This window comes from Limulus polyphemus, unplaced genomic scaffold (genome assembly GCF_000517525.1).
Source record: "Limulus polyphemus unplaced genomic scaffold, Limulus_polyphemus-2.1.2 Scaffold1624, whole genome shotgun sequence".
In the NCBI taxonomy this organism is placed as follows: domain Eukaryota; kingdom Metazoa; phylum Arthropoda; class Merostomata; order Xiphosura; family Limulidae; genus Limulus; species Limulus polyphemus.
This window is the reverse complement of record NW_013667234.1, coordinates 123,652-151,093: the sequence shown is the minus strand read 5'-3', so window position 1 is coordinate 151,093 and position 27,442 is coordinate 123,652. Positions and strand designations below refer to the sequence as shown.

At 32.5% G+C, this 27,442-nt stretch overlaps 1 protein-coding gene across 2 annotated transcripts in view; it reads left to right on the top strand.

The window, feature by feature from the left end:
- Positions 1-27,442, top strand: part of LOC106464349 (protein FAM193A-like) — a 102,907-nt gene that overhangs the window by 64,508 nt on the left and 10,957 nt on the right. For both annotated transcript variants that reach the window (XM_022392039.1, XM_022392038.1), the window contains exons 11-16: positions 1,622-1,882; positions 2,962-3,442; positions 7,002-7,809; positions 17,822-17,994; positions 19,669-19,743; positions 23,340-23,510. In XM_022392039.1, the coding sequence (XP_022247747.1) occupies positions 1,622-1,882; positions 2,962-3,442; positions 7,002-7,809; positions 17,822-17,994; positions 19,669-19,743; positions 23,340-23,510 (1,969 nt within the window). The remainder of the gene's footprint in view (positions 1-1,621; positions 1,883-2,961; positions 3,443-7,001; positions 7,810-17,821; positions 17,995-19,668; positions 19,744-23,339; positions 23,511-27,442) is intronic.

The following is a 27,442-nucleotide window of genomic DNA, read 5'->3' as shown; positions in this document are numbered from 1 at the left end:
ATACATTAGTTAATTTCTTAATTTAAAAGTAAATATTAAAAAAAATCCTAAATATTGACTTTACAAACTAGAAACTCAAATTACAGGTATAGACAACCTAGAATATAAAATAAGAACCTCCTATCTTTTCTATTTTCTGGAAATACTTGCTTATGTACACCTACTTCACCCTCTGATGTATGTATAACCAATCAGAAGCTCAGAATAACCCCTTTCTCAGCCTTTGCATATTATTTACGTGGGTAATTTTTCCTTTTTATGGTAGAATCGAAACAGAAAGGTAGGAGAAAATGGAGCTCAAAAAATCATGTTTTTTAGACCCAAATGCAGCTTAGTTACTAAGCCTGACAAATTATAATGGAATTTTGTGGTATTGATGTATTAGTTTATGATTTTTTGTTATTTCAACATGCATATATAAAACCTAAAAAATTGTTTTATTTTATATCCTTTGCATGCAAAATTTGACAAGGCTTAGCAAATTCCGGCAAGCGAGTGAAAAGTTCATAAGTAGAAGAGAGCTTTGTTTTCTATACTTCTTTATTGACTGTTGTATATTTTAAGAAAAATAACTGAAATTTAAGAACTTATTTATAAATAGTAATAATATATATATACATATGTAACGTATTATAACCAAATTGTGACTTTATTTTGCAAAATACTTGTCCACTAGAACAAAGGCAAGATAGGCCTCTTTGTAAAGACCAGTTTTATGCTATTGGATACAATAACATGAGTGCACGTGTGCCGTGTCATTGCAATTTCTGTAGTGCTAGTCAGACATGGCTGAAAGGTCAATAAAATAAAAATAATATATATATATATATATATAGATGTATAATGTTAGGAGATTTAATCTATTTAGACAAAACATTTATGGTTTCATGTTATAATTTGTAGTCATTCTAGAACCAAAGAGCATAATTTATATCTGTTTCCTAATTTTTTATAGTGGTTACGAGGTCAATCAAATTGGCCAAACCCATACAGAGATACAATAGTGAAAATAACAGATAAAATTATCTGGAGGTTTTTATCAAACTATAAAGATTTTGATGGGAAATTTGACAATCTTCTGATGTATAAAAGTATTTTTAACTTTAAAATATAAATTACTTTGTGTGTTGGATAGTCAACAATCAAAAAGAAAAAATACCTAAGCAAATCGTTAATTAAAAAATCTTTAACTTAAAAAAAATCTGATATTTTGTGTACAAAAGCATTATAGTGTTTACTGATAATGTGCAAAATGTTGTGCAGGTACACATCCTGTATTAAAAGGTATAGTATCAAAACTATAACAAACACAAAATTGTAATAATTTAAAATATTATTCTGTTATAATGAAATTAGAAATTTTGGAAGAAATAGAAAGCAAAATTTCTCCTTCATTTTAGGCCTTTAAAGTATTTATATATTCAGAAGTTTCTTTGAAGTCTAATGGTTTGAGAATTTATGTTTTACATTTGATTTAGAGATTCAAAAATGTAAGTTTGACAGTTATATATTCCAAATGATAAAATGTATTTATAATACATTTTTGAATTGGTTAGGTGTAATATAAACATGTTTTGGTTGTATAAAGATTATTTAATTTTATTCAACTGTTATTTTATAGGTGCCCGTGTGATGAATGTATGAATTCTAAACAACTTTCAACATCCCACTTTGTTCCCAGTCTCTTGACTCCAGAGGAGTTGGCTCATATGGCAGAGCAAGCAGATGGAGATTCATCCTATAGACAACCTAACTCCTTTAGCAATCATTACAGTAAAGGTAGCGAAAAAAATGCTATCACATCAGTTCAATCTCCTTTGGCAAATTCACATGCCAGACAATATACAACCCCTTCTCACTCCCAGCTGAGACACCCTTCACAGTAAGTTTCAGTATTGTCCACCGTGTTGTACTGTATTATATGTGTAATATTTTTATAATACACTTCTGTAGAAAATAAGAAATTATGATATTGAAATTGGGTGTTGTAATCATAAAAAACAGCATATGATTTATTTTTTACTATAAAGTACTTTTGCTTCATTTCCAAATATTATAAATAATTGAGTAATTAATAAACTCAAAGTAATTACATGAAAAAGATCTAAATGTGTTAAAAATTAACACTAAAAGTAAATCTGTCAGTTCCAGTACTTCACTAATCTTTTTGAAAATTAGTTATTTTTTCCCCTGTGATATCCCATGCATTTTGACCAATTACATTATTCTTCCTCTCCTTATATGTGGAAAGAAGAAGGAAAAAAGTAACATGTCACAACAGTCCCTGTATATTAGTTTTTGCACATATCTTTGTTTCATTAGTGATATTCAAGAAATGTTTTCTTTTTAATAAATGGTTGCTTTTCTATATATTACTTTTCAAACTAGGACTTGGTTGTTGAAATTGTGTTGATTAATTTAGCAAATTTATTTATTTTAATTTTTTAACGTTGTGTTCTCTATGAAACTACTTCTTGGCTTAAACTTAGTTAAAGCCAGTAAGTAGCTTTTGGTTTTTAAATATTGTAGTTTCAGGTCACTAAATAAACTCACTTTAATTGAAAGCTATTTTTAATACTTTTTTTTAATAATGAAAACTGTTTCAAAATGCTAATTATTTCCCTTGTTTTGAAGTTGATAGGAAGAAGTGAACCTCATTGTTATTAAGTATAATATCCTGATGTAAAATTGTAAAAGCTTATTATATTCTTAACATTTAATTGAGAGGCATCTAAGTTATAGTAGTCTATGCATCTGTTATATCTAGTAATGTATCAGGAAAGAAATTGAAAGTGAGTTAACTGCTGTTATGATAATTTTACAACAATTGAATTTTGTTCATTTATCACAGTAGCTGTTTCAAGCTTGTTTTGAATTTCTGTTTTCCTTTACAAGACAGACTATGTCAGAAATTTGTAATTTTAATTATCAAGTTATATATATACATGTATGTATTTCCAGGAAAGAATCAAGTCAACTCGTATCCTCGTCAAAACAGACCTTAGAAGTTCAGAGGGTGGTGATAGGTGCTCCAACAGAATCAAATGAGACATCTGTTTGTTCCCAGAGTCCTGTTTCCATTTCCAAATCAGACAGCAACCGACCATCTAGAGCTTTAAAACATCATCACTGTCAACTCTGTCTCAAGCAGAACAGTCACCGTACAGATCAAACCACTCATGTACAGTGTGATTTATCTCAGCCTTGTCATGTTTGCTGTCAAAACTACCAGTCAAATTATGCTACTAGTACATACAGTCATTCTGTCAGTAATTCCAACTTCAATGTATCTATTACAGCTCCAAGTTCTCCTCTCAGACACTCCTTTGTATCTACATCTCAGCTGAATGACACATCAGAATTCGCTCAGCATTGGAATTTCAGGGGTTTAACAATAGAAGAGAAAGGACAGGAAACGAAACTTGAAACCCTAAGTACAAATGTACGTCACTGGGTTTGTCATTTCACCTTTCCCTTAGTCTTTGTATGGTAAGAGACATTGTGAATCCAAGAGCAGAGAATTTTAGCTATCATATAAGTAATAACTGGAATATCAAATAATGTATTAGTAGTCGTGTATGATATGTAGATTTTATGAATGTGTTTCCCAAAGAACTGAAGAGAATTAACATTAATTTCTGATATTTTTGTTTTCTTTTGTTGTTTTCTCCCATAATTATGGTTTTCTAATATATGTTACATTTGTTGAAGGTTAAAACAAAAAAGCTTTGTTAATTATATTACTTTTAAAAGATTTTTAGAATTTTCTGTCATTCACGTATGATAAGACATTCTGTTTTCAAAATTTGTTTACAAAAATACACATCTAGACACAAGGCTAAATGATTGTAGATGGTTATAAAACAAAATATCATTAAGATTCATTCTAAAACCTCAGCATTTATTGAACATTAGCATTTCATGAAACAATTAAGTTAATGGCTAATGGGAAATTAACTATTAGTGCATGAGTGTTAATTCAGGAAAAGTTTTATTGGTTTATTTTACCCACTTATTTTTAAACATTCCAGTATTTTTGTATGTTATCTTTATAAAAGTGGGTTGTACAATACATTCCAAAATCTCAACAGTTTAACTCGCTTGCCATTGGGTCAGTCATATTGACTGAGTTCATAACCATTTTGTACTCATTATAGTTTCTATACTATGAATTTTAATACAGTAGATGTACCTTTCAGCAAACATTACATCTTTTGTACACAGAAAATAAGATTTTTTTAAAGAAACATTTTTACTAAAGATTTGTCCATGAATATATCGAGTATTTTTCTTGACTACTCCGAGTGCAAAGTGATTAGTGTATCCAGATTAAAAATACTTTTCTTTGTCCCAAAGATCTCAAATTTTATTTCCGTAATCTCTTTAAACTCCTAAATAAATTTCAATTGTTTTTCTCAGTAAAACTTTTTACATTATCTGCTATTTTCTCTACCCTAACTCTATACAAGATTATTCAACTTGACTAACCTTGTAACCACCAAAAAAAGATTTGAAATATATCTAAATTACCCTTTTTTCTTTCTAGAACAACTTCAAATTGTAGCATGAAACTACATTTGTTCATCCTAAATATATTTAAAGTCGTAACACTATACATCTATTTATACTTAAATTTTATTGTTTTATTGCCCTTTGAACCATGTCTAACTAATATTTGCACTGTATAAGTTGTAAGTCTTGGACAAAGTGCAGCTCTTTTTATGGTATTACATAATGCACGGAATACTCCCAAGCTGCTTGTGAGCATACCTCATCAAAAATTATTATTATTATATATTTTACATTACCTAAAAAATTTCTGATGTTTACATTTTAGTTACTTTTATAATAATAAATAAAGAATACACATGACAAACAAGAAATAAGCCACTTACCTGGGGTCTTTTTTTTATGCCTTTGACTGTTGATAACACTTAATCCTACTTTGTTATATTAATGATACTACTGCACTAAATAATTTTTTATTTAATTGAATAATGCACCAAAGAACACAGAATACTCACATGCAAAAAGCAGACAATGTCTCATAACTTTCACAGTTCTTCTGGCTTTCTGATTATGTGACAAAAGCCATTAGAAATTCAGCTAAGCTAGTCAATGTATTTCCATGGGAATAAAATTTGAACTGAAAGCAAAATTGAGGATTTTCTGTACAGAAAATAACATAATGTAACATGCCATTTGATAGCTTAAAAGATTGGCTTTCTATTGGTTATAAATAATATACATCAGAAAGAACTGTTTGCAATTTCTGAAAGAGAGGATGTGACATTTGAGCAGGGCAAGAGGGGTCTGATTTTCTATTTGTGTAACCAAACAAGATTGTTTTGCCTGAGTGATGATGACATTATAATGAATAATTTACATTAAACATTACACTTCTTGGATGGGTAGCAAATAAATTGGAGAAGAGAGAATGCCTAGAGAGAAAATGTCACAAATCCCATACAAGAAGAAATTGATGTTTTTTTGTTTATATTGCCTTATGAAATTAAGAAATTAAAACTTATATACTATGAAAATTTAATTTATTAGCTGCATTTTTATGCCAGGTTTATTCATATACCATGATAACAAAGTAGTTTAAATAAATTTTGACTGTAACTCACTAAAACCTCATGACATGCACAGAAGAAGATGCCTGTGGCAAGAAGGTTAAGTAAGTTGCCTATATTATCAAAGATGTTGATACTTATTTAATAATCTTAAAATATTCATTAATCCAAAACTTCATATCTTAAATATATATTAATCATTAACAAATATTGTTAAGTGTGTGCTTGTTACATGACTCGTTAATGATAATGTTCATTCTTTAGTATTTAAGTCTTTTCAGAAACTTGCACTGCATTAGCGATATTTTTCCATTTTTAATGATATGTTTGTAAAGTAATTAAGATACATTTCTTAGCACAATGGTCTTTCAAGAGTAGTCTTTCTTCTCTACTTTAAGTCTGATACTTTTTATTAGGGATATTTTAGATGAAAGTATCATAATTTTGCTTACAAATAGCTTGTTCTCTGATTATAGGAAAGATAATAATTAACATTGGAACTTTGTAAACTGACAGTAAGATGTGAATTGGAAACTACTATGAATGATGTATAGAATTTCTCACTTGCATTTCTAACTTGAGAAGGGAAAATCTGTGTTTTTGAGTTAGTCATATAATTCAAAGTGACACAACTGTTGCAGTATAAATAATAAAAAATATCAGTTGTAATTAGGCTCCAAATTAACACTAACCAGAGTGAGAAACAAACTCTTAAAACATTACTTAGTTCATTGTACTTTAGAAGAAATTAATTTTATGTTTACCAAACAAGTACTTTATTTTTTTAATCTTAAGCAGTAATTTCATTTATTTATTGTGTGAGTCATATAAAAATCCCTGTGTATTTTAAGGTTTTGAATTTTCAAACTTTTAAGCTATCTACATTCCATTTTTTAAATACCTGTTATCTTAATTCTATTGAATAGCTATTATATTAGTTCATCATAGATTCCATACAATTAATTGAAGGTGTAAGAATTTAAGAAATGATGTTTATAGGATATTAGAGATGGAGATAGCGACTTTGTAAATTTTTTAGTTTCAAAAGTTCATTGATTATTCCAAGATGTATAAATGTGTGCATCTCAAAATATAGTTTCCATTTATTTTATGCTTTACATTAAAAAAAAGTTGCAACTAATTAAAACAAACTTTTGAATTTTCTTAAAACTACTTTTGTTTAAAATCTCCCATTGTTCTCTTTACATAGGCCAATAATTTCTAAATGAAGCTTTTAAAAAAATTAATATTTATGAAATATAGTTGATGTTAAAGTATCTTTCTGTTTCTAAAGTATGTGGGATAGACTGTTCAAAATTATACATAACCAAGCAAGTCCTACTTATGTAGTGATTATTTAATAGCTTAGTTTTATCTTGAGTACTGTAGCTTTTAGTTAATAAAAATTTATAAAACTATTTACAGGGTACCACTGAACCAAGACCCTGTGAGTGTCATGCCTGTACTCAGCTAAAAGATCAGGGTCATTTTTCAGTTGGTCCTTTTTCAAAAACATTTCCGCTACTCCCAAGTGTGTTTCCTCCTCTGCCCCATCTTGGAGAAGTTGGTAGGACTGGTCCAGCTAAACCTCATATCCATCCACACCTGTACAACCTCCATGCAGGAAAATCTTCCACTGTTGGTGTACAGACTACTAAGTCCACTCAGCATTTAGCTTGGCCATTGAATCTTGATGCAGAAGCTCAGGAAATGCTTCAGCGACAGATTTGTTTGGCAACTCTTGGTGACTGGGACTCTTATGAAAATGAACCGCGAGCACTGACACATCAGAAATATGGTAGTTGCTTGGGCAGTGACATGTATTTCAATCCTCATAGTTCCTTTCCATCCATGGTGTCCAGCAGTGTTGTTTTGGACACAGGGAAAATTAGAAATGCTGATGTGATAGGCCACTGTGATGACTCTGTAAGAGAAGGAGACTACCATTACAGTTTTTCTGTGCAACAGTCATCAGTATCTGCTCCATCAGGAACTGCACACAGGAGTCCAAGTCTTCAAAGGTCTCCAGGCTCAAAGCGACACCACTCAAACAGTGAAACTGCATGTTCGGTGTATACCCATGAACACATGGGAGATTGCTGTTTGTCAGGGAAGATGTCTTCAAGTCTTCGGAATGTGCCATCTAAGTCTAATTCTATTTTGAGTAAAGATCAGCAAGTTTCTTCTACAACAAATGGAATTGACAGCAGCACCAATAAACATATGGTGAATGGTAGGTTATTGTAATTGTTAGTTAAACTATAAGTATATTCACAAAGTTGATTGTTGTTGACAGTTCTGTTTCATTATGTTTTTAGACAATGAGATTAGTGTTCTTTAGATCTTTAAACCCCACATTCATGGTACCGTACATTTAAAACTCACAGATAAAGTAATTTCATACTTAAGTTATTCTGCGCTTTTACAGCTGATGAGTAAATTGGGATCTTATATATTTAACAGAGAATTAGGATTTTGTTTTCTTTAAAGAAAAGTGTAGTAATACCAAATTAAAAAGGAAATTCTACTTTGGTGTCATATTTATTTCATGCTGTACAATCAGTTGAAAGAAGTCATGTGCCATACTCATCTTGCAGCCTGTTCTGTCTGTTTAACACTCAAAGAATCAAACATTCACATATGGTACTTACATGTTCTTGTTAGCAAAATTGAATTTATTTTTACCCTTGGCATCAAGCCCTATCTAATACAACATTATATCACCCTTGTCAAACATTGCATGATAATCCTCTCCCCTCAATGTTAACAAAATATAACTAAAATCTGAAGAAAGTCTTTGGGCATAACTGTTTGTAGAACATATTTTTATGTCATTTTCTTAAAGTTTTTGCCAGTCTATGCCACATTTTTAGAGAAGTGGTAACACTTCCTGGATTGCAAGTATGATAACAGTCCCTGACTTTTTATTTGATAGAACAGAAAACATTCCTTAATAAATATTGAGTTTAGGTGTATTATGCCTCTTAATGAGAGTGTGAATGTTATTGTTTGATGACTTTCATTTTTTAAGATCATTGTTATGGGTTATGGTTGGGTGATTTAATTGTATTTCATTCTACTACATAGGAGAGTAATATAGGTTTTTTTAAAAAAAATTAATATGATTTTATACCATTCTTGTATTTTAATTCTAAAATTAAGGGTTACTACTAGTTAGAAGTTACAACCATACCAACAGTCTGCCACAGATGGTGAATGATAATCAAAACCTTGGGACATTGTGGGTTTATGCACCTATGTTTTACCTCTTATTAACTTATTCGGCTCTATTTTCATGGCTAGCTTCTTACCTGCATTGAAAAGGTAATTGGAGAGACGAGATATCCCCAATGTTTTTAATGCTATCTGGAATTACGCTCTTAGCAGTTTTCTGCAAACTTTAATTTATTTGCTTGTGTTACACTGCTGGCTGTTAATTTTATATATATATATAAAATGTGGTTTCATCATACATTGTGTTGGAGGAACAAATCTACTTCTATAGTAAACTTAATTAGTCACTTTTCCACAAATCTGTAATTAATCTTTTTTCATGTATTGAGAATGAACTTGTTAGATGTAGTGGTAATGCAATTGAAACATATGTTGTTGTTTTCTTTTATTGAGTTTTTGGTTTCTTTAGGTTTACCATTTTTTAAAATCACACAGTGTGTTCATTTTCTCTTCAAAATTAGATGGTTATTTGTGTTTAGAGTGTAATGTTTATAGATTACGTCATTTTCTACTACTGCATGCTTTTTTTCATATGGTGGTACACTGTAGAGCTCTATAATGCTTATAAAGTGATAAACACTAAAGAAAATCTTATGTTCAGATTGATACAAAGAATTTTCTAATTACACATGAAAATTTAGTCTGGAAACATTCTCTTTCACACATTAATAATTTTTTTTTACCCCCTATGTTTTCTTTTTGAAAGTTGCTCATATTGGAAAATGTTTTGAATAAACTTATATAAAGTTCCAGTTCAAATTAACTCCTCAACATTGAGCAACAGAAATTAAGCACTTTTCAGTAGTCTTAATACTGGTTGTTTCCATGATGATTATCACTAACAAAGTATTGAATTTTTTATTGTTTTAAATGACCTGTTACTGTAAAAAAAAAAATTGATTGTCTGTACTTTTCATGTACTACAATATAAGGTATGTTAATAAAGAAGCATACGTCTCTGGTTATTTTTATATGAAATGACATTTGCACAAACACCAACTCATCCTCATTCACAACTTTTTTGTTTTTATTTGTGGTTATTCAAACAAATTGTATTTACTCTCTATATACAGGCTTGGTCGAGATGACCAACCTTTTAACCATCACGTAATTATACTCTAACTGTGAATTTATTAAGTTATATTCACAGAATGTGGTAAGCTTTTAGTAAATATTACAAGTTTGACGTACAAAAAGAATCAAAGGTTTTTAAATATGTATTTTTACTAAAGATTAGTCTGAATTTATGAAGCCTTTACTAGTCTGAGTGCAAGGTGACTTTCATGTTAAGAATAAAAATACTTTTTTCATCTTATAGTTATTGAAACGCATCACCTTTCACTTCTTAGCATTATCCCGACTTAAGTTTCTCCTCTTTGCCCATCTAAGCATTGGTATAAATTATATCTCGCCTGAATCAGTCTTTATACTCCAATATATTACTCAAAGCGATTTTGATCTTGTGACTCTCTCCACCTATGTCAATGTACCCTTTTGTGATTACTGAAGATTTCTCTTCAGGGTTATTACTACATTTCTCAATGTTTTCTTTTGGTTTACTTGTAGACCAGTTTTAGTGGGTCTTGAGTTTATTATTTATTCTCTTGATTTTACTATTAAAAAAATAAAAAAGCAGCAGCAAAAAAAAATTTGGAGATGGTTTTGGAATATGAATACACATGTTCATGTCTGAGACACAGAGTCATCTGGTGCTCCTTTTCTTACACCTCATGAGTATGGTGTTATCTGAGCGTCCACCTCCTGCACTTTTTTGAAATTAGTACACCAAATTTATAATGTTATTAAATATTTCTCATGCAGCTTATGAATGTTATCCTTCTTTATTGGGGGAAATCTTTTGTCTGATTACCTGGTCCTTCCACCATTGCCAGACATTGCTATGTCTGTGAGGAGATTTGCTGATCAGTTGAGAGAGGGTGCTGACATGCCTTGTCCTCTTTGTTTATGGATCAGCCTGCCTTGGCTTTCCATCATCTGGAGAACCCTTATTTGGACTCTCATAGATTAGATCCTCTTCTTTCTATTTGGGACTCCAGACAAGATGTTATGGTTACCATAATCAGTCTAAGTTTTCCAGAATTTGTCTGTGACTTACAAAAGTTTTTGTGCTTTTATCACCTTTGTAACTGCTGTCTGAGGATTATCACAGATCTTCTGAACAATTTTTATATGATCTTAGTCATTTATTGACTTTTACTTTGGTCAGGTTATTGGCTTCTGTTCTCTCATTGGTATCTTGTTTGGTTTGTTGTTGGGATCTTTTGGAGAGAGATGCCTTGCTGGAGGGAGTTTGCTTTCCTGCTTCAGTCCTTAGAGATCTCAGAGAAACTCCTTTTCTTAGACAGTCTATTTTTGCTGGTACTCCCAATTCTGTGGAACCTCGAGTGTATGTGGCCTGCGTCCACTCTTCCCTATGCTACCCTAGCATCTAGACTGTCCCATAGGTCTTCTACAGGATGGTTTCCTGCATCTCCTGTTCGATTTTCCAGACCTCCGACTTCAGTGCTATAATTAATTGGAAGACAAGGATGATTCTGGCCTTACCACCAGATATCCTCCTCAAGGGTGGAACACAGACTATGGTGTCGGTGACTACCTTATAGCATCAGGTCCTGTGGGGTCTCAACTCAGAGGGTTCGTATCAGTATGGAAGACCTTCACTACAGATCAGTTTGCCATTCAAGTTTTCAGGGGAGGATTGGACATTCAGTTCATGTCTCATCCATTATCTCTCATACCAGTTGGCTTTCCACTTCTCAAGGACCCTCTTACATCCAGCCGTTGATCTCAAGCCATCCAGGATCTTCAACACAAGAGGCAACAAAGTGTGTCAACTCTTATCTTGAAAGTTTTTATTCCTGGCTGTTTATAGTACCAAAAAAGATGGACAATTGGCAACATGTAATCGACCTTTCTCATCTCAATCCCTTAATCCAGCCTCCTCAGTTTACAATGGAGTCTCTTCCCTTTGGTCACTTTTTTCACCCTATCTATGAAGAACAAAGTTCACATTCACCATTACATGAACGACTGACTTCTTCTTGCCCCCTCCCACCACTTGTCAGAACTTCTCACTCAATCTCCATAAGCAGAAACTGCAAGAGCTGGGTTTCTTATCAAAAAGTAGAAGTCTGTTCTTACTCCCACACAGTATCTCATCCATTTAGGGGTGTTTTTCAATTCCAGACAAAGTTTAGCCTAACCTTCTTTTTTTTATGTCTTCAAGCCATGGAACTGGTAGTTCAATTACAGTTGTCTCCTTCTCCAACAGCATGTGCAGTTTTATCTCTTTTGGGGATATGGGCATTCTTGGAAAACTCATTCCTTTAGGTTGGGCTCAAATGCTGACCCTTCAGTGATCATTATGGAACCAATGGAACATTTGCATACATGCTCTGGATTGTCCAGTGATCCTGCTGGCTTCCAGTTTGCAAGATCTTGGCTGGTGGTTAGACAGGAACAACATGACAGTTGGTGTCCCTCTACTGCCACCATGTCCAGTGATACATCTTTTCACAGATGCTTCTTTCCAGGGATATGGTGCTTGTATGGAGAATATGGAAGTCACAGGCCTTTGGACAGAAGAGGAAACTTCTTTTCACATCAGTCTACTAGAACTTCTAGCAGTTCAAGGAGCTATGACTTAGAGTCTTGGATTGTTGTGAGGGAAGTTGCTAATACATCACTCAAACAATTCCACAGTTTTCTTGTACACTTCAAAGCAGTAGGACTCTCACTTTTTAACATTGGATCTTCTATTTTTTTAATGGACACAAACATCAGATAGTTCTCCTTGTTTGCCATGTTCCAGATTTAATAAATTTAGTGGCCGACCAGTTATGTCGTCATAACAGAGCTCTTCCCATGGAATGGATGCTTCGTTGTCAAGTTTTTATTGAATCTGCTTTCATCTCAGAACACCTCAAAGCAATGCTTTTGTCACACACTAGAATGTTCAGTTCCCATCTTTCTGGTCTCCCATACCTCACTCTCTGGCTTTTGAAGTAGATGCTTTCAGCCAGGATTAGATGTGTCTACATCTTTATGGGTTCTCTCCGATTCGTCTGTTATTCAAGGTTTTTGCACTGATTCTCTCCTTGTCCTGTAGAGTTCTTCAGGTGGCACCACTTTGACCGTGTCAGCCTTGTTTTTCACTCCTATATCTTCTCCGTCTCTGTCCATCTGTCTTACATCAGCCTCGTTTGGACTTTTTTGTCTGGCAGTCAGTGTTTTTCAACTTCATGCCTGGCTTTTGTGTAGTCCATCACATGACATAAGGAACTGACTTCTCGGGTGGCATCCTTATTAACATTGTCCATTTGGAATTCTTCTTTGGAAGTTTATCAGTGGAAATGGTTTACTTATCATCAGTTACCTCTCAGACATGGGTTTAACCCTTCTTGTCCCACTGTGCCACATGTCTCCCAATTTCTGACATGGTTATTCGAGAGAGGTTTGGCACTTTCGTCTATTGCTCTGTATAAGGCTGCTTTATTGGCTACTTTTCAGTTTTTTAAGAGAAGAAAAGTTTTGTCATTACTACTGAAATTGTTTTGGGTTATCTGTCCTTGTAGACCTTTCCAGGTTCCTAATTGGGATATCATAGTGGTTCTCCATGCCTTATTTCATCCAGCTTTTGAACTATTGCGGTCATGTTCATTTTGTTATCTTTCACTTAACACTTATTTTATTCTGTATTTGGTGAGCAGGCGTCGACATTTGGATGTGTTTATGCTTCATGTTTACAAGATTCTTTACCATTCCACTTATGTTCTGTTGTATCCAGACAGATATTTTCTACCCAAAACTTCAGTAGGTAGAGAAGGAAAAAAGGCTCTCTCTCCTATTCATCTTCACTCAATTTCACATTTATATGACCACTCAGATTCAGATAATCTTTTATGCCCAGTTTGGGCTCTCCAATGTTATGTAGCATGCACTGGAGCATTTGTTTATCCATTGGGATCCTATTGTTACATGTGACCTATCCCCTGTCACTTTGACAGGTTGGATTCATTATTTTGTTTGTATGGCTTACTCTGGGCCATCACTGAAAGAGAGAAGTCTTCTTCAGGTTTCATATTATCAAGTTGGACATCTCTTGATGTCCCTGGCAGCTCAGTTGCATTGCCTACTGAAGGAAATTGTACAGGCTGGTAAATGGATCACACCTAATGCCTTTATATAGCACTATTTACTTGATTTAGTGGTTTTCTCCTCAGATGTGTTTAGGCTACCTCCCATGGCTATTTTATATGCCCCAGCTTAATTGTGACAGAGGTGAATGACTTCATTTCTTCTGTGTTATTCCGTTTTTTTCAGGGACTCTCTCATCATTATCATTTGGATCCCACTCAGTGGCAGATGTTGCCTGGTCAGGTATGCTTTTTCTAAATCAGCACTAGCTACCAGTAGAGTAATAAATAAAATTCCTGATAGCAAAGAGCTATGTTGAGATGGGGTGTTCCATAAAACAACTTGACACTTTCCGGGTGGTACACAATTATTCAGTACCATACATAATATACAATACTGGGCCGCCACTCATGGACTATCATGAGTAAAGCATAAAGGAATTTTTTCCATCACTTCTGACCTCTGGATTAAATAAATTTGGGTTGGTTTGATTTTCATCATTCCTCAGGATTCCCCAACATGAATTCTCCTCCCATTTCTCCATAGTGGAGCATGGGAGTCCTTACCACTCCCAGTTTCCAGTTGATGGTGTGATGGACAGAGGTCTATTCCTTCTGAGTGATGTTTTGACACTTTATTCCACTCAAGGAGAAGAGGGTGAAGGTGGATACCCTCGCACCCATAACCCTGGAGATTTTGCCAGATGTCAGGTGGGAGAAGGACCAGCCTGTGCAGGTGCCTCCTAGTAATTTCGAGTTCAGAGATGACATTTCACTATCTGGTTGTGTTGAGTGGCCCTTCTTTTTGGTCATTATATTACTTTCCATGATATTGGACAAGGGTTCTCGACTCCTTAATTCTGCACGCAAAGTGTCAACTACTTGAGCCATTGGTTCAACTTCATTTGTTCCACATCCTCTTCATGAGGTGTTGCCTTGTCTCTTGGGTTGGGGAGTTAGGATTTAGATTCGTAATCCCAGGTCTTATGATCTCTGTTTTCTTCAGGTTGTGTGTGAGGCATGAATGGCCTCAGAATTTCGGGTTCAGTTTGTTGCATTCTGTGCATGTTCAGGTTGATGTAAGGGTCTGTCCACTTTTGTGTTGCTTGCCTTTTCTTCATAATTCTGGTAGCTGAACGTGCAACATTCTTTAACTTTCTCTTTGGGTTTCCTTGATATCATATTACTATAATGTAATGATATCACACTAAGGTCCCCATGCTTAGCCACTACACCTTTGTTCTAGCTATGGGTCTGCAACCCTAGAATTCCAACAAGGAGATGTGGGACCTCATCTGCATGGTTGGGGCCTGGATGACTCTCATGAGCACGTACAATATTTCCAGACTAAATGAGTCTGGTTTTGCAGGAGGAACCAGTTTTGGAATAGATGTCCTTCCTTGCATGTTTATTCTCACAGTGTTATGGTTTTGACACTATGGCCATTTGGCCTTTACCACCCTCATTTTGATTTCATATTATCTGGGCGAAGAGCATACCTGTTCCAGAGTAGTACAGACCCCACTAGTGTACAGTTTGCAAACATTTTCTATGTGGATGCTTTCTGTGTGGATCTTGCCCTCACTGGTCTCTCCATCTTGTAAATGTGGGATTCTAGCTAAAGTGTGAGTGTAGGTAAGTGTGTTTTGGAAGCTTGCATTTTCCTATACCGAAAATGTATTTCTGATAATACTTTCCTCTTCTCACACTATCCTACCTTTCCTCCCCATAATGGGATCGGTGTTTGGGTCTGATAATTTTGTCAGTCTTGAAAAAGTGAATAAGAAGTAATAATGGGAAGCTTATATACAGATCTGTATAGAGGGCAGTTTGACATAGATGGAGAGGGTCACAAGACTAAAATCGCTATGGGTGATATAGTGGGGTATGAAGGTTGGAGCAAGTAAGGTATAATTCATACCAATGCTTAAGTAGGCAGAGAAGAGATACTTTTGTCAGGATAAAGCTAAAGTGTGAGAAGAGGAAAATGTAAAGTTTCAAATTTTATTTGCTTGACATTTCTAGAACATCCTCTTAAATGAATATAAGAATTGTTTTTGAGTAAATCTTTAATTTTCATCTGTTATTTTCTCTAACTAACTGTAGCAAAATCAGCAATTTAGGGTAAAATATGAAATAAATCTAAATTACCCATTTTATTTTTAGAATGTTTGATCTTTCTAACAGGCTATTGCACACTATTATTACAGCAAAAGCAGACAGTTCGAAGCTGAGTTTATATAGATTTATTGCATTATAGCTACACTTAAAAGTCAGATCTTCTCAGAGTATGATGAAATCCTTAATCACAACAGGACACCCTTATGGATAAAATTACCAACACTCTCGTTGAATTGCACAATAATGCCTTGCAATGTGCATGTGCTGTGATGAGGAATTTGTTTATTTAATCAGGTGTTTCATTTATGTTTTCCTATTTAGCCTAATAAGTTTCTAATTTTACTTTTATAACAATAAATAAATAATCTTTATAAAAAACAACAAGTTGAAGTTTTTGTACTCATAAAAGCTAAGCCCCTGATGCACACTAACCCTTCTTTTTGATAAGGATAGTTTGTCTCACAAATGTTTTTTTAACTCGTGTATGTGTTAAAATATAAAATATTGTCATGCACAATAGATAGAATGATTTTAACTGGTTTTCTATCTAAGCTATAAATGGGATAAATATTTCCAATAGTTGGTTGAGCCATGCTCCGAGGATAGAAACAATTAAATTGAGGGCAAATATTTAAAACCTCTTTCTATTGGCTATGAATACTCCAAAAGAAAACAAAAAATGCCCCCCAGTGGCACAGCGGTATGTCTGCGGACTTACAACGCTAGAAACCGGGTTTCGATACCCGTGGTGGGCAGAGCACAGATAGCCCTTGTGCAGCTTTGTGCATACTTAAAAACAAACAAACAAAAAAAACTTGGAGGCTAGGAAATTAGATGACAATATAGGGGTAGGAAGTAAACCTAAAATGGGAAACTTGGAGCTAAAAGTGTTGTATGATTCAGGGAATTTATTTAAATATTTCCTTTTAAAATTAAGAAATCCAAACTTCTATAATATTACAATTTGAATTATAAACTACATTTTGATGTTAAGTTTATTGATGTGTATTAATAATAAAGTTACATTTGATTAAATTTTGAATGTAACTGTAAAAGGCTATGATATGCACTTGTTGGTCAAAATGACTAATCCCATATGCAGAGGGTTAATAGATCTTTTAAAGATTTGGCAAACATTCATTTATTAAAGATGTATTTGAAACTTTATTGTTAATACAATTCATCTTAAGTTTTCAAATAGATGAGTCATATTAGTGGTTAACCTATTACAAGACATGATTTAAATATTACACCTATACATTTTATAAATAATTTGCTTGACATAATATTTTACCAAATAATGTACATTTTGGATTATGCAACAATTTTTTCTCACTAGATTGTAATTCTTTATCACTTGATGTTTTTACATATGACAGAAGAATCCAGTAAATTACTATATAATTAACAAATTTACTAGAACTTGTAATTGACTTTTTTGTAAATGTAGTACACACGTGTGAAAGAACATTATGAAAGTTTTAATTTATCCTAACTCATAAATAAGCTTTCAATTGGAAATAAAAGATAACTTGATAAATAACTATACAAAAAGGCTATTAAGCTTGATATACCATACTTACAAAATAGTTTTATGTATTCCAGAGTATCTAAACCGTTTTATACTTTTAGCTAGGAGTTTGACATTTCATTATGTTCTTAATTTCAGTAATTACATAGGCATGTTTTTTATTGAGTTTAAAAATGCTGTGATTTAATGAATTTTTGTTCTAGGTGAAAATAGAGGAAGTCATTGTGGAGAAGCAGATTGTGAGTCTCATACGCCAGATGGTGAAGATAGTGTGGATGACTCGTGTTCTGAACAGAGCTCCTCCACTTCCATATCCAACCACAGAGAAAGTCGTGTTTGTGATTGTTGTTACTGTGAGGTCTTTGGCCATGGAATGGTTAGTTGTTGTTGTTGTTTTTTAAAAACACTGTAGAAATAAATAATACTAAAGTATTTATAATTATAAAATTTAAAGTTACTTTTGCATTAAGCTTGAGTTGAAAGTTTATAAATTGACTTAAATACTTTTTATTTGCAGTTGCTGTATTTTTAAAAGTGTTTTCAAATTATCTAAAAGTGCAGTTGTTTGAAGAAGTTTAATTGTAAATAATGTTATATACTAACTTTTTTATATCTATTTTAAAGTTTTGATTCAAATATTTCTTATACAACTGGAAACAGTTCATAAAACGTGAGAACTAAACAACACGGAACTGTTGTAAGTAAATCAGGTTGTTAATTAGATTTGCTAGTCTTTTAATTGTTAAAAACCTATGTCTTGCCAGAAAAATATTCAAAGGTGATGTTTTTCTGTGTTACATACACAAATATAAAATGTTATTAAATTAAAATTAAAATAAAAGTCATAGAGTCACCTGTTAGAAAACAGTAATCTGTATTTGTGAAGAAAAGCATTTATAGTAAGGAATACTGAGTTATAGTTTAAATTTGATGATGAATAATGCACTTTTTTAGAAAATAAAGTTTGGAGAGGGTTTGGATGACAAAAGTTTGTCAAAATGTTGTACATTTGTAATAAAGTTTCTTTCTCTACCCATTCAAGCCATCTTTAAATTTTATAGTTGTAGTTTTTTGCAAAAAAAAGAAAATTATTAACATATAATATGAGATATTTTTAAAATACCTTAAAAACTGGATGTTGTCTTATATGATACAGAGTCAATATAAAACTTCCCGTGATACACGTATTTGAGTTTCCTTTTCTTTGAATATAATGTTCATATCGCATAAAGATCTATCTTAAAACAAACATAAATCTTAAAATAATGGTTTACTAATGTTATCGCTTTCATTATACAAAACCTTTTGATTTAAGCTTGCTTTAAATGTACAAGATTTTATATCTTGAAGAAACCACAGCTGCTTTGGCTTAACCACATATTGTAGAGTGAGTTTTTCCTGTAAGCTTGCTTATAACATGTGTGTAATATAAAATCTGTTTGAACAATCTCTTTTTATTCAAGAACCAGACTATTGTTCAATTGTATGTGAAGTTTTATTTAAACTTAAAATTCTAAAGAAGTGATTTATCCTCATCTCTGACATCTAATGGCAATAAAGAAAAATAATTATGTATGTATTCTTTTAGTTATTACAATCATTCATAATTGTTTAAGTTAACAGGCCAGGCATGATGTGTTATGATAGAATTTACAGGGTCTGATGGCATGTAATAGTTTGATTAAGAATACTGCTTATCAACCAGGAATGCATGTTTGACTCATGTTAAATATCAGTTTTGCACTGCTTTAGAAAATGTTTAAAAGTATCTTTTCAGTAATACTGATTTACTTCAGGTTAATATGATTTATATGGATGCTCAATTTTTATGGCAACCATTCTTCAGGAGTTTTTGTGTTCATAACTGCTATATGGTAGAATTTAGTCCATATATATTCAGTAAACTCACTGTCATTTGAGACATATTTGTTTTTCTAATATTCAAAACTGTTTTCTTGTAATTATTGCATTAAGTATGGTTTTTAAAGAGTAAATTTTTACTATAAATGAAAATGATTTGAGTTAATAAGTTATTACTGTCTGCTTCCAGGCTGCAATGGCCCCTGTTAGTAGAAATTATCCTGAAATGAGAGAACGATTGAGGTTAAAGCTAAGCAAGAGAAAGGTATTAAAATCTCTCTTCTTTGTTTTTGTCTTGTTTATTTCACAAAATAGGAAGAGTTGTGTTAAGATTAACTAGTTTTGCCTGTTGATGTAATTTTTTTATTTGACATCAGAAATAATTTGTTTGACAAATATTGATAATCAGTGGAAGTGGTTCTACATTCCTCATCTGTTGATCTAAGTTACTGAAACTTTAAGGGTAACCCTGAGGTTTTTTGCTATTGATCTCAATTCATCACCTGATTAGCATTAATTTAGAAGAGACAATTTCTATGAGATATATCTATTAAAAGGCAATGCTAGTAAAGTATAAAGTCACTAACATAGTCGTAATATACTAGAATTTTCATAAGCTATATATAGATGAAATAGAAATAATTTACTTGTAATAAGTCAGTTTAGTTATTCGTGAAGGAATAAATTAGTTGATGCCTATTTACTGACGCACTTTCATCAGCCAACATTTTTAAAATAAATTCTGTAAATCTGAAAAGTGACTTTTACACCTCAAACAAATCAGAAAAAGAAATAACTTTGTTTGAAACTCTAATAAAAAAAATTATTATTTACTTGCAAAATAATCTTGAGAAAGTTGCATGTGTATAATTATTTTTAGAGATTGCGTAATTAAGAAATAAGATTTGAAGCACCAGTTATCAATCTGCATTTTGACTTAATGCTTTACATCTATAACTCATGGGTTACTATAACTAAGTACTTGTTTCAGACATGTTTTTTTTACTACTGTGGTATATTTAAGAAAATTTATGTATTTAGGAATATGAAGAGTGAAGATTTACATTCTTAATAGTTTAGTTCATTCTTATACTGCACCATACTTATTGCTTACATCTGATTACCTCACTGTGAGATGTTGTAGAATAATCACATTAAGTTTACAGTGACTAACCAATGTTTTCAACCATATACTTTATATGTTTAAATGAAAATAAAAGAATCTAAGATTTTTTCAAAACAAAAACTTAAACTGTGTGTGATATCATGTCAGTTATTTGAAATACTAAAGCACTCTATTTAACAGTAAACATTAATATGTATTATTATTCTTTGGTTAACACTCTCGCAAAACAGTCGGTCGAAATCGACCAACATTATATCCACTTTTGTACCCTTTATAGTTTCCACACTATAACTTTTAATATACTGCGTGAATCTACATCGAATTTGGTGGACTTTTAGTAAACATTACAAATCTTTTGTACACAAAAATCAGATTTCTTAATGAAGTGTTTTTACTAAATATTTGTCTGTGAATAAATATAGTATTTCTATATATTAGTCTGAGTGTTAAGTGATTTCCACGTTAAGAATAAAAATACTTTTCTTCCTTTCAAAAATCTCAAATTTTATTTGCATAATCTCTAAAACCTCCTAAGTAAATTTCAAATATTTTTTTTTTCATTTAAAATTTATATTTTATCTGTTATTTTTCCCTACCCTAACTTTATACAAGGTTGATCAATTTGACTGACCTCATAACCACCAAAAAAATTTTAAGTAAATCTAAATTACCCTTCTCCATTCATGTGATATTGATTTTATTTTTACATTGATGATTAGCTTATTTTGGCACTTTCATCCATACAGGTGATTACATTTCTTAGATAGCTCATCCAGAACTCCAGTTCCCCCTTTTAGTACTAACAGGGTGCTTGGCACATCTGGGATTTTAGATCAGCACAGTACAAGGAACACTTCAGCCATTTCATATGGCTTTGCAGGCCATGGAGTGTCATGTACTGGCTGCTAAAAACATCCTTTCCATTTTGTGGACAGTTGCTTCACATTGCATTATCACTTTCTTCATGTGCACTCACATGCAACACCTTCAGTGAGACCTTGCTTCTCCAGACCCATTCTCATGTAGTATGACTTTTACTTCCATCACATTCGTGTTTCCAGTTTTGATTGAACTGCAAATTACAACAGCAAGCTTTCGTTTTCTTCCTCATCCTTTAGACTTTCTTCTTTTCGCAGATGCTTCTCTCTTTCTCTCACAGTTGAAGTGCTATGTTGTGGAATCAGCATCATTCTAGTTCTTGGATTCTTCTGATGCTGAAACAACTTTTTGCTGTTATGGATATATCTACCAGGTGGTATACATGGCTGTATGCTGCCCAATAAAAAAAGTAATCCTTGTCAAAGAAGTTACTTACTTTTATATAAACAACAACAGGCTTACATAGAAAAAACATAAGAAGTTCCCCCTCACTTGAGGAAGTTTTACTGCAGTTCTTGCACAAAGCTATCTATTTTTGGTCTTCTTCCAATCTTAAACATGCTGAAAGCACATTGAGCTACTGCTGTTGTTTTGATGCTTTTATATTAATCTTAATTATTTAATGTTCAAACAGGTTACCATCTGTAACTAAGATTAATATGAAACTAGAAATTTAGCAGTGGTGTGCATGATGCAAATTAATTTCTGCTGCATAAAACAACACTCACACACACTGAAACTAGCACAAGACAGAAAATTACTAAGATAATATTAATGATTTTTAACCTTGGAAAAAAATGATGTTTATAATATTATCAAGAAAGATATCTGGTCTCAAGATTCCATCTCTGGTATCTAAGGCGATGAGGTACCCTTTTGATAAAAATGCCTTTTGAGTGTCATCATTTAGTCCAGTCTCTTAAGAAATTGGTTTGCTCCACTTGTTTCTCTTATGAATCTAGTCCAGTGGCTCCCAACCTTTGCTCCACCAAGGATCCCTTTTATTATAATTTTTTCCCCCACGGAACCCATGTTTTTGAAAGATTCTGCCTACCCAACAAACTGTTTTTATTAACTAATAATTAACTCGTTCTCCCACTTTTCACTATCAAATAAAAGACATATATAACTGAGTGTGCAATTAAAAAGAACATCAGTATTAAAAAACTTACTTGTTTAATGAGATGGTATTACCTACATGGACCCCAGGTTGGGAACCACTAATCTAGTCCATAGACTTTTAATCTGGTTTTGAATTCTACTTAACTTCTTGATAATTTCGTTTAATTGGCATTATCTAGGTTGTTACCTTCTTGCCTAACAAACTCAACTTTTGGTGAACCAGTGTTTCTTATGCTTTTGTTGGTTCCATCCTCTTTCTTTGTGTTGTTATTCTGGCTTTTAGTATTTCACATGTACGTCTACCTTATTTGAATTTACATTTTCAGAATTGAAATTGATTTCAAACAGGTACTTACCCCTGAAACACTAAAAGCCTTTCATTTTCAGTTTGCTCTCATGCTGTCAACAGCCATGTGTCTTTAGGTTCTGAATATTCTTTATGCAATGCAAACCATGCATTAATTTGCTCGGAGTTCTCCAATTTCCAACCCTTCACGTGACTTATTGTGTGTATCAGGAGATTATTTTACCACAATAACAAAAAAAACAGCACAGTTATTAGTAAACTTCTGTTGTTTTTTCAGTTTTATCACTATAAAAACTTTTTTAAAGTTATACTGTAACAACTTTTGTTTGAATAAAATGTATTTAAAATGGCAATTATGTAATATTGAAAATGTTTGGATAACTAGTTATGATTTAAGTTTTCTTATCTGAACTTTATATCTCACTAGGCTGAAAATGGGGTTTCCAATAAGAAGGACCACCCAGAACCTTCAGAATCTCCTCTTGGTTACCGCCCACTAGATGAAGTGCTGAATTACATTAATGGCACTGATAACAAAGACAGTGCCAAACATTCAAACTCAAAATCAGCAAAGAAGCATCGGAAGAAAATAAGAAAGGTACGTGTGTATACAGTAAAGTGAATGTGAAATACTGTATCAAGTGTAAAATGCCAGAATTTGATTTAAGCAGTATAACAATCATATATTTTTAGACAGTGCTAGAGTTCACTTTATCCTGTAATTATTTGTAAAGTAAAGCCAATTTAATTTCACAGACATGTTACTGAAAATAGTAAACAAATAAAACTAACATTATTCATACAGTTACTTTGTTTGTTCTAAAACATTTTATAGTGTTAAAAAATAATTGTGTAGGCATGTAATCGTTTCTGTAATAGTATTTACTGAAGATAAAAAGCACTACATTATTTCATGTCATTCGTGCAGCTGTGTTCTACTGTTATCATATGACTTAATCTGAAGTATGTCATGTTACGTGTTCTGTCTACACATTTCTTCTCATCATATGACTTGAACTCATGCTAGAGGCTCACAACACTTACCCAAACAACTTGAAAAGATGTAAAAATTATTTGCTTAAGATAGAGTATAAATCCATATACTGTGAAAAGTTGAAAGCTTTTGTGTATAAGTACAACTTATACCAAAATAAAATGTTTTCTGCTGTACATACTATCTGAAATAACTTGCATTATGTACATGAAACATTGCAAAATAACTGTATTTGTATGTCATTTTGATTTGAGATTCTATATTGATAAATGACCAAACTCAGTGTAAGGTTACTATACCTCTTCAAGAGGAAGTAGGAGGATACTTGCTATGTCCCTCATTGTTTTTGGTGGGTTTAGTTTTGCACCAATCATCTAACATTATCCCAGTAACTGCTTCCTGGCACTCACATGACCAATGGTACAAACACCCATCAGGTTTTGAAGGGATCTGCAATAATTAGCCCTAGTTAGGTACGAGAAGTTTTAAGAGACTTGTAAAAATATTTATTGCAAGGTTGTGGGATCCTTCAGTAGTCTGTCATGAAATATGCTACCAGAAAGAACTCCAGCATTTATGAAAGTAGTGAATTCTTTGATGATGTACTGTGGACAAAGCCTATATATGTGGGATTGCTCATTTCTGATGTTGGGACCCATAAAATCAGCAATGAGGAACCTTCTGACAAAATGAAGATGAGGATAAAAGTCAAAATGGAGATAGGAATATGGAACTGTATACAAAACTACAAGCTGGAGCAATATTACTAGGAGAATTAAAAATTGAAGTGTGTTATCTTAGAGCTGAGTGAGATTAGGTATATTAGTTTAGGGACCCGTATATTCAGGAGGAGTATGGCTTGAGACAGAATAACATTAGTCAAGTTTTGGGAGAAACCTTTTAATTTTAGCCAGCATCTAAGTTTATGTGCTAACATCTGATAGTGAAGAAGAGAAACTCACAAGCTTTTATTAAGCTATGCAGGCAGTGAAACCAGAAGAATATCTGATGATAATGAGTGACTACTGTCAAGATAAGTGTAGGTATAGCATACTGTTTGGACCACATGGCCTTGGAGAAGATTAGCACAGTTTTGTGAAGAGAAAGACTAAAATATGCAACACTTGGTTTAACCATCCCACAGAGCATCTGTACACCTGGAAGTTACTACCTGGTGAAAGAATTCTGAGAAATCAGGTAGACTATATCTTATTTGAAGAACGGTTCAGAAACTCTATTACAATAGTAGAACATATATTGTGGTTTTGCTCACATATTAGTGATGGAAAAATTAAGACTAAAACTGGAGAATGGAGAAAAGAGGTCACATGCAGAGCAAAGTGGGATGTGGAAAGAAAGAAAGAAAAAAAAACATAGCCAAAGATTTTATGATATACATTAACACCCAATTTGAAATATTAATAAAGGAACTTGCAAACAAGGATGCTGAGGATCCATTGTGTTAAGTCCAAAGAGTTGTTACAAGAAGCAGGAGAGCAAATTTTGGAAAAGAGAAGAAGGAGCAAAAACAAAATCTGAATGAATGACAAGATTCTAAAAATGATGGATAAAAAAACAACTATCAAGAAGGAGATAGAAATGTGTGGAAGTAGATAAGAAAACCTATGCATTGTGTTTGAAAGCAAATGATGAGTATCTGAACAATTAATGTTCAAAAAATGATGAATGTGAGACAATAGATAACATAGATGAAATCCAAAGAGGTATAAAAAGAGTAATAGGAAACTTACCTTATCTTTCAATGTTGTCACAAAAATAAGGACAACCAGATATTTTTTTAAATTGGGGATATAAAGAGAGGTGGGCAGAGTATGTGATAGAATTATATAAAGATGCCAGGGAAAAGGAACCAGCCCTAGGAATGGTAGGAGCAATTAGCAACAGCTCATCAATTCTGGAAAGGGAGGTATAGAAAGCCATTAGAAGTTAGAAAAATGGGAAAGCTTGCAGCATAGATGTAATTCCAGCAACATTTTTAAAGTAAATAAACATTCTAGGGATTAAATATTTGATTGCAATTCAATTTACAGAGGAGGGGCAATGCAAACAGATTTTAACATTCCCGTTTTTGTGCTGATGTCCAAGAAACCTAAGTCTATGAAGTGTTGCCAATATAGGCCTATCAACTTAATTGGTCACACCTCAAAAACATTGCTAAAAGTATTACTCAGTAAAATTAAACTTTAAAGTTGAAAACTGTAATAATCAGAAGCACTGGCTGATTATTGTTGTGGCATTAATTGATGTAATCAATGCTCATAGGTAATTGATTAATCAAGTTAATTCCCTTGCTCTAGTTATTGGCCCTCAAAAGTAGGGAGAACTCCTGATTGATTGGTTGAATTTTACAAGATCAGTTTTGTACACCTTAACTGTGTTATTGATATTTTTCTTCTTTCACAAAATGCAAAAGTGCAGCTGAGTTTCATTGTGGAAGAATAGTTAAAAAAGTCATTTATGTGAGACTTGTATTTTTGTTAGTGAATGGTCATAGTTGTTAAATCAGCACAGTTTACTTAGTAAACAATTAGATGGCAATTACAAACTACCCATTCTTAAAATCATGAGCATGAAACGTACAGGGAAAGACACTACTGAGATTTGAAACATGTTAATGAAATACATTTTACTATAATTATAACAGATTTGTAATGTTATTTGAAGCTTCTAAAGTCATATCTACTATGGTAATACATTTTTTTTAGTCTTTAATGGATTAAACTTGTAATTAAGGTCAATGTTCTTCAATATATGGGGCAGTTCAATAAAGGATTCAAAAAAGATCCCTAAATATTTATACCTGAACTAGATGTTTTTAAGTCTTTTAAATTATTTTCTCTACCTGTTTCCAATTATCTAATGATATAAGTGATTGTTTCTTAAAAATGGTAAGAATACATGTTTTGGAAGCACTGTAAAAATTGTTTTAAAAATATCTTGGTATGTGATCCATTAAAACAAATCTTAATTAGTGCTATATCTGAATGAAACATTATGTAGTTTTAGATTAGAAAAAATAAAAATTTAAAACAGCAACTTGAAAAGTACCGTCAAAATAGAAATAACAGAATATTCAAGATTCCTTATAATTATTATCTTGGTAAATTTAAAGAAGCAAGGGAAAAAAAATACTTATTGTATTGTGGAAACATTTTTTAAATAATTGTTTTTATATTTAATTTGCTGTAACAGTTGAGTTGAATATTAGTGCTTGCAATTAGACTACAGTTCATTTATTAGACTGTCAAGAAATTAATGTTTCGTTTTGGAACACTTTCATTAACCCCCCCCCCCCCCAAAAAAAAATGTACATCACATATAATAGGTAAACGAACCACCTAAACATCACATTAATGTAGCCTATAAAGTTTAGTATACTCTAATCCCTTATAGTGATGGCACACAATCAGCATGTAATACTGTTTGATTACAAGAAGGGAAACAATGCCTCTGTAGCCATAAAGAATATGAAAGAAAACTGTGGAAATGTTTTGTTTATCATAAGTGTCAACGAT